Source organism: Thunnus thynnus, chromosome 17 (genome assembly GCF_963924715.1).
Source record: "Thunnus thynnus chromosome 17, fThuThy2.1, whole genome shotgun sequence".
NCBI classification, from domain to species: Eukaryota; Metazoa; Chordata; class Actinopteri; order Scombriformes; family Scombridae; genus Thunnus; species Thunnus thynnus.
In genome coordinates this window covers 9,416,429-9,430,882 of record NC_089533.1, presented here as the reverse complement: position 1 = coordinate 9,430,882, position 14,454 = coordinate 9,416,429, and the positions used below count along the sequence as shown (strand labels likewise).

The window sequence follows — 14,454 nt, the reverse complement described above, 5'->3', positions numbered from 1 at the left end:
GTGCCTGAGAGGCCATCAAACAGTAAATGTTCTTACTAAGATTTCCAGTAATCTATCCATTACATTAATATTTTTACCTGATGATGGTGCTCTAGGAAAAGTCATTGGGTCACAAAACCTCAGATTCAACCTCTAGGGCTCATGAATATCCACAAGAAATGTCATGGATATGTAGGCATTACGGTGCTTTTCAAGTCATTTCAAGCGAGATCTACAAAGACTAAACTGTTGTTGCGCAAACGAGGAAAGTGAAAGGATCATCAAATCGTCACAAATAGTTCACTGGGGACCAAATTTAATGGAAATCTGGTTAGTTAGTCATTTTGCTCAGATCAAAGTTTTGGGCAGATGTACAGAAACACCACCTAAGCAAACAGCCTGATAGTGTTCAAACAGCATTCAAAGCCTGGAAATGACAATTGCTATTTTGATCTACCTTTCTATAAGGAAAGTAAATAAATCCCATATAATTTATTTAGACCACACAGAAATGTCACTGTGTAGAATGTGAACTAACTGATCAATATGATGTTGATATTACAGATTTGATTGTGAATGAAGTGAATAAGTGAGATCAATGATGCATCAGACATTTTGCAGAGTTCAGTACACTGTTTAATGGCTCAATGTAAACACATTACAAGACAACATGTCAACATGTAAACATCACAGTGGTCAAAAAAGCTCTGTACTTTGAGTCACATGCATGTAAAAGACAATCGGCTATATAGTCACTCAACACAATTACATTTAAAACTTAAGACAAGTATGTTAAAAAGGCAGTTCTGGTAAATTTTTAACATCTTGATGAAAGCATGGCTCTTATGCAAAAAGACAAATGAAAGAGTTTCAAAGACTTCAACAGTAGTACAACAGTTGAAGTGACACTACAGCTGATGGATGTGTTTGGGGCTCTATCTTGTTTCAAGCACTCCGTCTCTGATCCTCCATCTCCAGGCAGGGCTGAAGTCTGGAGCAGGAACACAGCAGAGCTCCAGACCTGACTCCTGCACCTCCTCGTCGTGAGTGACGTGCTGGCCCTGCTGTGTCTCCAAAGTGAAAACCCTCTCAGAGATCTAAAAAGAAGAGAAGACACACGTTAGCATTAAACAAGCGTAATCTTGCTCTTTACGAAGACTGAGACCAACCAGAATGAATAACTGGTCTCGAAGGCTGCTAGGTCTCACCTGATCACTGATTCCAGTGGCGATGTGGCCCACCTTCACCCGGCGAGTCTCTCTGATCCGGATGCTTCTCCTGTTGAAGTCTCGGATGCAGACATCCACCCCTGAGCCAATCACAGAACAGAGATACACATGGTGTAAGAGAAAAGGTATCACCTGTTACAGTTTGATACTATATTAAGTAGTTAAAAACAGGAGAGACATTAATGTTTTTTCATTTCACCTTCAAAACAGCAGGGTTGTGGTAGTTGTGGGTGAACCAGCAAATCCATACTGAAATCCTGCCCATCTGGCTGACTGTTGTAGGAATAGACACCAGAGCTGAAGTCATCTCCTGGGCTCAGAGACCAGCGACCAGAGTCCTAGAATATCAGATAAAAGAATAAGGCAGAATAGTAGGTTTGTTAATACTTTGGCCAAAAACTCATTGTGTACATGGACCCCATTTCAGAATAATTTAACAATGCCGACCTGTCAAACCTTTAAGCAAAATGACTCATTTTGAATTGAACAATTCTTATACTTCTAAAATTATACAAACATGGTTTACGTTTTTTTTCTGGATGTTTCTGATGGTTACAAGCTTTAATGTCCAATTTGCAAGAGAAGGTGTCTCAAAAATTGCTACTAGTTCCACAAAAAAGGTTTCCTCGGGTAAATGATAACATATAAACAAGGTTTTGAGTTAGTAACCCAGACTCACCACTTCAAAACTGGGAAGTGTAACCGCCAGACAATTATAAGACAATGTGATGAATTGGGCCTGGATTGAAAATGTATGACTGTATTCATCTGTTCCTACTCTCACTTCTTCATATCATGAAGTAATTCCGAGATGTACTCTTTCATAAACTTCAGTGTGTACCTTTTTGTCCCATGGTTCGCGATTGGAGAAAGGGTCACTGCTGAGACAAGACAGGAGTTGCTCCTGCTTCTCAGCAGAATGAAGCTGGGACAGACTGGTCAGGTAGAAATCTGCACACAAACAGAAAAAAAAACAATGAGGAGGACTTGAAATGTACAGTACATCTGGCACAAGAAAAATAAGCAGAAAACTGAGAGAAACCTCACCTCGCTCCAGTTTACTCCAATCCAGGTCAAGTTCAGACACTGTGGTGATCTTGTGGTTTGGCTCAGGGACAAGTCTTTGTAGACAGAGAGGTTTCCCTCGCTCTAACTTATCTGAATCAGCCTCCTCCTCCTCATTGTCGTCATCCGATTCCTTCACACTCCAGGCTGTTATCACTTTCTCAACAGACTCTTGATGTTCTTCATCCTCATAGGAAACACTGCTGTTGATGAGTCGCAGGGAGTCAGGAGGTTTGTTGGAAGTATACAGGGGCTCTGTGTAGGGTCCCTTCACTGGGCTGGTGAGTCCTCCAACTGCAATCACACAAGTACGTTAACCATTTACAAACTCTAAGTGTTAATGCTTTGCTGGCATTGATGTAAAAATGTAGCACAGCTTTTGTTACCTTCTTTCAGAGCTCTGTCGGTTTTTTCTTTGAGGTCGAACGCTGATGCTCTCTTGATCGGATCCTTCTGGAGGCCTGCCTTGATAACTTCAGCCGTAAGAAGGCTACAGTCAGGTGGGATCTCTCGCAGAGGTGGAGGCTCGTTAGCGATCTGTTAACCGTGACAAAATGAACTCGATCAGGTTCTGATGTGAATACTGTGAAGAGCACATTGAACGTCTGTAATGAAACGGCAGGGTGTAGTGGTCTGTTTGTCTCTGTGAAGGATACCTTCAGGTAAAGAATACAGGTGTAGTATCGCGTCCACGGTTGACACCCATTGAGCATGTGCAGTAACATACAGCAGCTGCTCCACACATCTGCTTTGGCTCCACGGGGATCCCCTTTCACAATTTCGGGGGCCATGTGGGTCTCTGTGCCTTTCAGATCTGCATTGAATTACATTGGGAAAACAGTCAATTAAGGCAGGGAAGCGGATACGTTACACATCTTCCTAACAGAAAGGCTGAAGGTAGTTTTTTTTTTACCTTTGGACACACTGAGGCTCTGTCCCTGATTGTCAAGTCTCTCTGCATGTCCAAAGTCACACAGGAAGGTGTCTCTACCGTCCTCCGACAGCAACACGTTGTCAGCTGTGGGACACAAGCAGAGTCAATCCACTGTATTTATCTCAACGCTGCTCAGAACTCGTACAGTGGGGTTTATGGACGACATAATTAGAAACAGAGCAGCTGCACAGACATAAAACAGCCCCCAGACAAAGGAGCAGAATAAAGGGGAAATATGAAGTCATTGAGGGACAGCTGCTGTAGAAAACACTTTAATGTGGAATGAATGTGGAGACTGGTAACAAACAGACAGCAGATAGAGATTTGGCTTTACTTCCTTGTTGTTCCTAAAGCATTACAAACACCAGGTGGCGCCTGAGCCACAATCATGCTGTTTGTGCTTCCTCAAGATTTTGTCAGTTTTTTTGCCCTTCCTTTAACTCCGTTCCTCTGAGTTTTTCCTTTTTTAATCTTTTTAATACTTTTCCCCCACTTTATCTTCATCTTCTTCCTTCTCTTTGTCGTTGTACTTATCCTCCCCGTGTTCTCACACTGACTACTTCCTGCTCCTCGTCCCATCCCCCCTCTCTGTTTCATTCTCCCTTGCTTTCTTGCTCTCCTTATTCTGCGCACATGCGCCGTTTCTAAAGAGCAGCGGTGAGTCACACTGTGGGAAATTCCCAGCTTGCCGTCTTCTCTGTGGTAGTCTGGTTTCACAACACAGGTGCTGAAGATCAAATCTAGACTGTATCTATGACACTTGTGTTCCACACAACAGCTGCACAAAAAGACACAAAATCCTCCGATGAGAACTAATTAGAAATCTGACTTATTCTCTCGGTCTGTTTTTGTTTTCCACCAGGTACCATAACAAGTAAAAGTCAAGCTGACACATTTTGTTTTACTGTTATTACTATTGAGTTACTTTGATCTGTCTTAAAATTCATCTTGAAAGTGTTTATGGGCCGATGCCAATATCTGATGGGTATGTTTAGGTGTAATCTCTGCTGTTAATATTTTTGTCTTAACATTCAGATTTTAGGTAACTGACTGACATTCATATCCTACCAAACTTCAAAGTTCAAGGCTGTATAAAAAACAACATATACAAAATCAGTGATCAGTGAAAAACTGTCCATTTTTAAATCGTTGTAATAAAACATTTTTTGGAATCTTTCTCTCTTCCACGCCTTTAAAAAACTAACAATGATGGTTGAACAGGTTAAGGCCAAACTGATGTATAAGTACTGTATGTCTTTATAAATCTGTTTGAGGGATTTTAGTTATGATAGATATGTCAAACTTAAGCTACCATGTGCCAAAAGGATACAGTTTCAAGATATGAAAATCAATTTTCAACAGAGCATTCTCATGTTTTGATTTTCTTCTTCTTTAGAATAACTCAGCTAAAACGTTAACATTAGTCTGACTGTTGTGAGATTTGGTATATTTGAGAAAATGAAATTGCCATAATAGCCCTTGGCATAGCGTACCTTTTATATCAAGATGCGCCACTTTTTTCTTCACCAAGTACTCCAGCGCTGTTAAAACTTGTGAGTGGTAGTGGAGACTTAGGTCCTCTGGCAGTCGTCCCCGCTCTGCTATCAGCTGGCCCAGAGAGCCTGGAATAACAAATACGGTCAGACCAGGACAATGACTATGTCTTGTTAATATTTACCAATACACACCATCTGATTCAACTGTTCCCTCTGCTGTTACGGCCTGTGAAGAAACCTAACTTTGATGACAGGAAAAAACTTCCAAGGTGTGTCAAGCTGGTGTCTCCTATTCCAGATGTTTGGTGTAATTTGGACCGCGACACTTCAAGGAAGCTCAATAGTCATTTCTAGCGTCCCAGAACCACCCACTTCAACATCTCGACACTAATCACATCCGTATTTCTGAACACTTGAACATTATCCTCATGTTGTACCTACTGTACATGTGTTTGCACTTATTCATCACATCTCACCCAACAATTTTAAATCTCATGCTCTATCTCAACAGCAGCAGTGAGTAGTGATAGATTGTGCTGTGTGTAAAAGGCATAAAAGAGGTTTGTTTACCAGATTTGTGGTCCATCAAAAGGATAACATTAGGCCCCTCTCTGACCACTCCAAAGAGTTCCAACACACGGGGAGATCTGAGGGCACTCCACGCACCCACCTCCTCACTGTTGAACCTCTTCAGGGCGATCTGTGAAGAAAGAAAGGAAAAAAACAGTCAGCAATCACACAAAAACACTCTAAACTAGGCACTGAAAAAGAACAAAAGAGGGAGATGTGCTCTGTGTTACCTTCTTGACAGCGAATCTGAAGCCTGTGTTGACATCTTCAGCAATGTGTACTTCGCCATAGGAGCCTTCCTTAATGAACTGTGTGAGATTATACTCCTTTCCTTCCTTGTATTCGGAGTCCACAGGCTGGATTTTCTGATAAGAAAAGAGAGTAATGAGTTAGTTTGGTAACTTAAACTTGAGCATAATGAATCTTATTTAGACAAATATAGAGAGAAGAAAGCAGAACCTACCTCATTGTAAAAGATTATTCCCTCGTTGCTGACTGAGTCATCAGCTGAGAAATCATCTTCCTCCTCCCTTGCATCCCTCTCCACATCTTTGAAAAGAGGCCCTGCGTAGCACGGGTCCCCCTGACTGACGCTGCCCCTGAGGCCAGCTAAAGCCAGAGAATAGTCTCCCACACTGCTGAGGGAGTCGCTGTCCTGCCCATAGGAATGGACGCTGGAGAGGAGGTTACAGACCGGTTCTCCCCAGGCCAGAGGAGAGCAGCTGGACCCTGTGTTGTAGATCTGTCGGTTGTAAAGAGGAGGCCCTCTGTCCTGTTCTTCTGATCTTTCGATGCTGCTACAGCAAGAAGAACTGAGGTTGCTTATCCCTCCGAGAGATGACTCTTCCTACAGGAGGAGAACAAAAAGCACGGCTGATCAGACTAAAAGATGTTTACATTCTCAGGTGAGTTTGCTCAGGGGTTGAATGTTCAAGGCCGTGAGAGGCAGCTTTGTTTGAATTCAGTGATTCACTTCCACAACACAGGAAGGCTAGTGTTTGCATGTTAGCGTCTAGGGATCGAGCCTCAGACTGCCAAAGAATGTGGCAAAATATCCTTGAAGATGATTCACAAGAAAAACACTGCAAGCACTCTCAGCTCTTTTAAGAATACAAGAGTATAGAGTGCACTAACCAACCTTTTAACAGTGGTTTTAATATCTAGACTCAATTTGATGTACAGTTCTTACCAGGATCCGGACCAGAGAACTTCCGCTCTCCTGTTCAGGGACTCCAGAAGGCACACGATGTCTGTGTCGCTGCTTCTCCTTCTTCTCCAATTTTTTCTTCCCCTTGCGCTTCTGTCTTTTGCGGGTCCTCCTTCTTGGGGTGAGCTGCGTCGAGGAGCGGCTCAGCTCCTGGATGGACGCTGAGGTCGGGCACGCCACGTTGTTGTGTTCTGAGTGACGACTGAGGCAAAAGGAACAGTGTGAATTCCACATATGGAAATAGAAAATTTCACAAACACACAAATATGAGAAGTGAAATGTAGAGGCGGTGATGTCAAAGTTATCTCATACCTGACGTTGAAACAGTGGGGAGAGGGAACAAAGGAACGTTCAGAGCAGGATGGACTAAACGCTTGAGATTCCTGGGGTACACCTGGGGAGAGCACAGTGGTGATGTTGAACTTTCTCTGTTCTGGCAGTTATTCGATTTATTATAAAAAATTCTGAAGGGCATACTTACATTCTTGGGCAATGATGGTTGAGGTCTTCAATGGTGTTTCTCCAACTTGCTCTGCAGTTCCATGTGTCATCACTTTATTCAAATGATGGCTTAACTGGTGCAGGTACTCCATTTTGCTGTCCTTCCCTTCCTCTTCCTCTTCCTCCGTCTCCTGGTCCGTGGCTGAGCAGGCTGGGTATGACCCCTTCAGCTCAGCCTGGGGTGACCCGGAGAACGGTGCTGTAGAGTTGAAAATCCTCTGCCTCACCGCCATCTCATCTGCTGGACCTTGAAAGACAGAACATCATATGAAGTCTATAAGTCTATAAGTGTTGTCTATGCACTTGTACAGGCCAGGCATGCTGCCAGGTCAATGAAAATATTCGTCAAATAAGTAAGTAAATAAGTAAAAATTGCAATAACTAATAATCATATATGCCTGGGGCTGCAAACTGGCTGGCTAGAACCAATTGTAAGTAATTGTAGATTAGTGTAGTTGACTGACATGTCGGCTGTGTTTCCCTGAGACTTTTCAAGTGTCTCAAATTTATATATTTAGCAAATTTATATATATATATATATATTATTTTACTGTGGAACTGCAATGCCAATTTGTCTCCTTTACAATCTGCACTTTCAAGGGTATTACACGGAAGTGATTTAGTTGAAAAGGTTGCTTCTGTAATGCAACACAATGCCTCTGTAATGCAACATAATGCCATGTCTATACAGTACATCACATGGTTGCTGCTTACCATCAATAGAGTGACCTTTAGGTTTGTGCTTGTGAGAACTGGTTCCCCATAATGTAACAAAGGACTTTACTATCAGCTAACATGATTAAAAAAAACTGGATTATGACAACCAAGTATGTATATCTCTTTTTTTCTTTAAGACAAGTCAAGTGTATCTATAATTTGTATTTGTTTATTTTTGTTCATTTGATTTTTAATGTAATTATTAATGTTTTGTTTGTATCACCAGGCCTGAAATTTTTTGTTTTGTCATTTCCACGACCTTCAGTAGTGATCAAGTAGGGTGGAGGAGTTCATCCACTTGACTCAAGTGAAGATGAGATACTTACCCTTCACCACAGAAATGTGCATCCACTTCAATGCAACACCATAGGTTTTTTACTGTAGTTAACTACATGACAATCAGCCTCTTAACAGCCTTTTATTTGCCGTGTAAGTTCAGTATCATACTGATCACTTGAGCATCGGAAATGTACTGAAACTTTGAAAGTTTGCGGTGGGCAGATGAGACAGGAAATTCAACCCTGGCCTTGTTTTGACAGTTGCAACTGTGTCGTTGAAAGCAAGTACTCTTTTTCAGTCAGAGGAAGTACACTACAGCACATTAGGCATGGCCAGGCTGAATTTCCAATAAAAGCTTGCATGACTGACCGCCAATGGCTCGGAGGTCACCGTCGTCGAAACACGTATGACTGTATAATCGGCACACTCATTTCATCTCAGCGTTGCTTATTATGTGCATTAAATGCAGTTTGAAAGCCACAAACTGAGAATTAGGACTACAGTTGCAGCTTGTTGCATCAGTGTATCCATTACACTTAACCACAGCTTCTCCCTGTCACTCAGCTTTGGACATTTTCTGCACATATAAACGTAGATATTCTTGATAGAGGTCGTACCAGGGTTAATCCGGAGATCTCAAACAAGACGATACCATTACAAGTAATACTAAAGAAAAGCTGACATCAAAACATATGCTGGCAAATGTATTTAAATTTCAATCAAAGCTAATGCAAAAGTTTAGGCTTTAGCAATGTCATTACCTTGTGTGCCGACTTCACGCACTCCAAGACATATGTAGAACAAAGCAATTCAACTGTCACTTCCTTCTTAAGACTCTGCCGGTGCTCTGAAAGCACGGCGCAACACCACACCCCAAATGAATTTACGTGGAAAGGAAATAGAGAAAAACCCACTGCAATAAACACAACCACAAAAACAACTCGGTGTATGTGTGAGGCTGAGGGGCGTGTAGACGTACCGACAGATGCCAATCTGAACTGCTATCTCTCTCCCCTGTATCCACTCTGAACGGGCTGTCATCTACATTAGCAAAACTAGGCGCTCTGTTAGTCTGCCTCTTCCTTCGTGTTCTGATTCTCACTCTCTGCTCAGTCTCTGCCGCACTTCTTCTGCTCTGCTTGATGCTGGCTCTCCGCCAACCGGGGGGAGGAGCTGGCTGACAGTGACTTATGGGAAATGCATCTCCACTTCCCCATATTCCCCCCTCCCTCTGCTCTCTCCAACAGGGCTGGCTTGCTTGCTCTTCCCTCTAACTTGTATAAAAAGGATAACATGTTTGGTTATGCTTTTGATGACCTACTGGACTTTGAACAGTGATATAAGCAGAAAATAAGCAGGCCTGCACCTATCAAGATAACGTCAACTTTTATTCCATGATGAAATGATGGATTTGATCACTGCAGCATAAAGTCAAAGACAAATTGAAAGCAGACCAGTTAAATAAACACTGCAGAATCGTCATGTTGATCTCATGTCCCTAAAACGGTTACTCTGTGCATTTTTTTAGTGATTTGTACTAATGTGTACTCATCTGCTGTGAACCACAATATGAAGTGAAATGTGAGGAGTTTTGTAACCTTTTATGTGCTCTGATATCCTAATGATCATGTGGCCCGTAGCTAGCTAATATACTGTATATGAGCCTGTCAAAGTCATGTCACAACCCACACACTTCCCACTCGCTTGTCATGTCATAAAAACTAACAGCAGCAAGAGACAGAAGACTACTCACTCTCCTCTCAAAAAAAAAAAAAAAAAAAAAAAAAAAAATTGACAATCTGTTATCTGATATTATGAGGATTTTCTTCTGGAAACTATTCGCCACTAAGAGAGTTTGGAGCAAGCGTATGAGCTGTCACTTAAATGGTGAGGTGTCAGAGTGGGAAAAGGTTGGTCTTCTATTTCTATCTGAAATAACTAATCTCACTTGCTTTTCTATGCAGCAGCAAAACAACTTACTCATATAAAAACTGGTACAGAACACAGGAAATTCAGAATACCACTTGAGAGGCTCCGCCAAAAACCAAGTAAGCAGTTGCTTTCTGCCTCCTTGGTGACAAAGACACTGTTTAAATGTCATGACAACAATATCTTAGAAAAATGGTTAGAATTAGGACTGTGGACATTGTCATGAGTTGAGTTTTTTTGTTACTTTATTAGCTGCCAACTATTTTTAAACTTTTGAATTTTACAGGGGAAAAAGTCATGTTTTATATTTCCAGCAGTAGTGATTCATTTTCAATCAACAGAACGAGACCTGGATTATGAGTATTAGCAGCGATAGTCGACATGGCTGAACGTAGACAGCTCTTAAATCTCAAACTTCATTAAAAGATATAGGCCTATAAAGCATATGAAAATGATGTAATGCACTTATGGTTGCAACTAAGGATTATTTTATCATCGTTTAATCTGCCAATTTCTCTCTCAATTAATGGTTTGGTCTATGAAATGTCAGAAAATAGCAAAAAAAAAAAAAAAAAAAATGCTTGTCACAAAAACCTATGTCGACAACCTCAAATATTTGTTTTGTCTGACCAACAGTCTGTTTAATTTACAGTGATAGAAACAGAAAGAAGTAGCAAATCCTCCCAACTGAGAAACTGGTACCAATGAATGCTTGGCATTTTTGCAAGAAAAACTGACTTGTAAATTGAATCAGATTATCAAAATAGTTGATTACTTTTCTTTTGACTGACATCAATTAATGGATTAATTGTTTCAACTCTAAATGCAATCCAATACAAAAACAACCACTGACTACTGCCTCCAAATTTACAATCAAGCTGCACCAACATTTTTCTGACAGTGTCAAAAAATAACACTATAAGCTTCACAAAGACAGACGTTATTGCAGGGCTGCTGCATTGTAATTTGTAATTTTGCAGAGAGCTGAACTCCGCATACAGACGGTGGCTATATTGAGCTGACTCGCTGCTGTACACCCACACAGATTAATGAAATTCCAAAGCCTTTAGTAAGGACAGTGAAAAGGGACTCAACCTGAATACACACAGCCAAGCATTCCTTAAGGGAAACGCAGGCCGCTTCTCATGAAAACGTCCCGAGTCCTGAACTACACACAGCATCAGAGAAAACCGCCTGCATGCTACAACTGCAGACAACGCCTGCAGGCAACAGTTTATGTGCGACTCACACTGTTCAGTCACACCTCCTGCGTCTCTTCTATCAGCTTCCATTTTTCCTTTCACTTCATCACTACACACAACAGTGTGTGCTGCAACTTATTTTTTATTCAACTGATAATCTGTAAATTAATTGTGGATATGTGAAAATAAAATGAATGAAAACGATGAGCAATTCTGCATTAGGTCAGAAAATATAGGAGACGATATCACAGTTTGTTCATGTTGGTGTTTTTCTCTGTTTTATATAATTGTAAAGTGAATATCTTTGGGTTTTGAATTGTTGGTGAGACAAACGAGACATTTTAAGATGTCAGCTTGAACTTGAAATTATAATGAGCATTTTCATTTTATTTTTTTTCTGCCAGTTTACAGAAAAAAAGAATATTCAGTTCATTGAGAAAATAATCTCTAGATGAATTGATGATGAAAATACTCATTGGTTGTAGCCGTACAGTCAACGTACCAATTTGAAAATTCATCAAAAGTATGCATCCCCTCTAATATCACTATTGTGAATTTCAGGATATTATGTCATATGCTTTCTTAAACACAGAGAACAGATCAAAAACTAAATAAAAACTGAACATAAGTGGGCTGAAAATTCACTTTACATTAAGTTACATAAGTGATATTTCAATCCAAGGCAACTGCAAGTACTACTTTTTATTAGGATTATGTATATTGTGAACAGATTTCTAGAAAGTCTTCTCTGCACTTTCTTTCTATTTTGTACAGGAAAAGAGAAAAGACATTCAGACTGACAGGACACCATTGGTTTCTCATTCAAAGATGGATCCAGGCCAGTGCTGCCTAGCAGTAAATGCAGGCCAGGAGTTTGACTCAAGGCCAACAAAGGTCCGGTGTGTTGTTGTGCAGTGTGGAGAAGCATCAGAACTGGGGCCCGTCAAACAGTACCTGTCAGTGTGACTAATGTAAAGCATCCAGTCTGGTAAATATGAGATTGTAATGGCATAATGTTTAATATTTCAATACAGATGAGATAAGAGGTAATGATGTCATAACATTCAATACAGAGGACAACCTGGAATGAACATAATGTCTCTTCTTATTAAGACTAAGATACTATTAATAAAGTTATAATGACAAATGCATATATCACACCTTTGTATGTATTATATACACTGTGTATGGTTATGGCCCTAAAGATATGCTTCTTATTTTGAGATTGTAGGCCTATTTCTTTGTCTTAGAGGTAGCCTAATATAAGGAAGTCCTTTCATAGGGCTTCCATGATAGACAAAAGCATCCAACAAAAGTCAGCAGTGGCACTGAAAAAGTACAACTTGGAGTTCAGAAGTTGTTTTAATCATAGACAGCTGTATTCAATAGGCGTATGTGCGGTTTTGAATAACTTTGATGACCTAACTGCCAAACTTCCAGTAACACCAGTTTAATACCTATACTTTAAACTTCTAACTTTTGTTGTTCTCAGCTATTGTCACAATTTGACTATATATAGCCTATAAATATGTAATATATGCCCGTTTGGTTGTTTGAGACTGCATATAAGCGCTCTCAGTGTATTAAAATAATAACTTCCTTCTAGCCACGCCATTTCAAACTAGGGCCGAAGTGTAGTTACGTCTTGTAAAGTCTATAAGTAGTCATTAGAAATTGTTTTCTCGAAGACAGCAGAAGAGATTGGGCTCATAAAACCATTTACCCGGTTTAAAAAATTCATTTTATAGCTAATATACAGTAAATTATTAACTTACAGGTCTTCCTATAGGCGTCGGCCGGTGGCGGCGGTTGGGCACTGTCAAGTTTGAATGAAATTATGGTTTTCCGGTTATGTATTTCAAAGTACTACTATGTTCTTTTGATTTTTACAATAAAGACATATAAAGTGCCGTGATGCTGACTCGGATTAGTGCTATTATTATCATTCATTGAATTTTTTGATACAATTGTATTGTTTCTTGCGCTCTAGTAGTATTTTTACATGCTATGTAAATTTGAATGATACTTTTAATCTGTAGAACACATATCGGTGCTTCCTGTTTTGTAATGAGTCATAACGCGGCGGTGCAGCAGCTCCCTGGAGATGCTTAAGAGAAGGAAATGGTCGTGAGGTGTGAAAACAGAAATGACATTTCAAGCCACAGTGTTGTGAGAAAAAGCACGAATGCATGTCACATCTGTACTGTCCTCATATTAAAGATGTCACATATTTAAAGGAAAACTAGGGTTAATGAGATGTAGGCAATACGTTTCATTGGTGTTGCATTTCCCCTTTTAATCCCATGTTAAATTTTAAAGTTGCGATATTCTAGTCTTTCTTCTTGCTGTTTTACTTTTTTATTGATATAATCTTTCTTTCGTTGTTATTTATTTGTTTTCTATCCAATCCCAATCTCTTATTTATGTTCAATTTCCTATGTGTTGCTTGACTTTCCTATAATGATAAAGATTCCTTACCATAGATAAAGCCAAAGATTTACCAAGGTGAGTAGGCCACATAGGCCAATACTACATTATATTCATGTGCACAAATACCTATTTTCAAAAGGGGTAGCTGTATTGACACATATATACCACAAGATGGCGTTATGAACTTCTTACTGGAAGGCGATTCTGCTTCATTAATATAGCCTATATTTAGGCTGACTGATGTGCCATCTAAGGTAATTTACAGTAATGAAATGTAATTAATGAGGATATTGAGTAGTGTCTTTCATATGCAACAATTTTCATTTCAATTAATTGTTGAGTCTAGCAGTGGTGTTGATCATGATATTGTGATTTTTTTGAGTAAGATATGACCAAAATGTTCAGGTGTAGGACAATGACACATTGTCAATGGCATTCCCATTCACATCAATATAACTTTTAATAAAGGCATAGTGTGGTCTGATTTAGGGGTAAAACCAGCTAACAGATCATGTATACATGTATAATGTACATAATCACCTACTATATAAACTTAGCACTCCTTGCACTTTTACACAGTCTTATACCATTTGTGTACTTGTCTACAACTTACAGACCTGCATATAGTAGGTACATAAAGCTATTATGTTTGCTTATTTTGTTAAGCTTTGTTCTCCTTGTTCTGGCTGTATGACTATGTGTTTCCCTGAGCATTGTTCTTGGAACTGAGTAAGTACATTGAGAGAAACCAGAAGTTGGAGTCAAATTCCCTCTATATGTAAACATACTTGGCCTATAAAGCTGATTCTGATCCTGATTGTTTAACAGGATGTTCAATGTAGGTTTCAAAAACATGTGAAAATCTCCACAAATCTCTCACTACTAACTACCAGGGTTTTATTTTAACAACCATTGC

At 39.9% G+C, this 14,454-nt stretch overlaps 1 protein-coding gene across 3 annotated transcripts; it reads right to left on the bottom strand.

The window, feature by feature from the left end:
• Window positions 1–592: 592 nt before the first annotated feature.
• map3k14a (mitogen-activated protein kinase kinase kinase 14a) lies at window positions 593–13,035 on the bottom strand. 3 transcript variants are annotated; one of them, XM_067616103.1, is made up of 16 exons: window positions 12,884–13,035; window positions 6,962–7,228; window positions 6,793–6,874; window positions 6,463–6,682; window positions 5,737–6,120; window positions 5,504–5,638; window positions 5,274–5,403; window positions 4,701–4,829; window positions 3,187–3,291; window positions 2,930–3,087; window positions 2,660–2,810; window positions 2,256–2,567; window positions 2,050–2,159; window positions 1,408–1,546; window positions 1,188–1,288; window positions 593–1,076 (listed from the first exon to the last, which is right to left on the bottom strand). In XM_067616103.1, exons 2-16 carry the CDS (start codon window positions 7,212–7,214, stop codon window positions 915–917), a joined length of 2,571 nt encoding a protein of 856 aa, XP_067472204.1. In that variant the 5' UTR covers window positions 7,215–7,228; window positions 12,884–13,035; the 3' UTR covers window positions 593–914. The 3 variants fall into 3 exon arrangements, with proteins under 3 accessions (XP_067472204.1, XP_067472203.1, XP_067472205.1); XM_067616102.1 differs by lacking the exon at window positions 12,884–13,035 and adding an exon at window positions 8,957–9,131; XM_067616104.1 differs by lacking the exon at window positions 12,884–13,035 and adding an exon at window positions 8,739–8,890.
• Between the last annotated feature and the right edge of the window lie 1,419 nt (window positions 13,036–14,454).

Excerpts from the sequence above, each read along its gene's own strand:
- map3k14a (XM_067616103.1), bottom strand. The coding sequence starts at position 7,214 with ATGGCGGTGAGGCAGAGGATTTTCAACTCTACAGCACCGTTCTCCGGG. Across the intron at positions 2,811-2,929 it reads CCTGTATTCTTTACCTGAAG|ATCGCTAACGAGCCTCCACC; the intron begins GTATCCTTCACA and ends CACGGTTAACAG. Across the intron at positions 1,289-1,407 it reads ACAACCCTGCTGTTTTGAAG|GGGTGGATGTCTGCATCCGA; the intron begins GTGAAATGAAAA and ends TGATTGGCTCAG.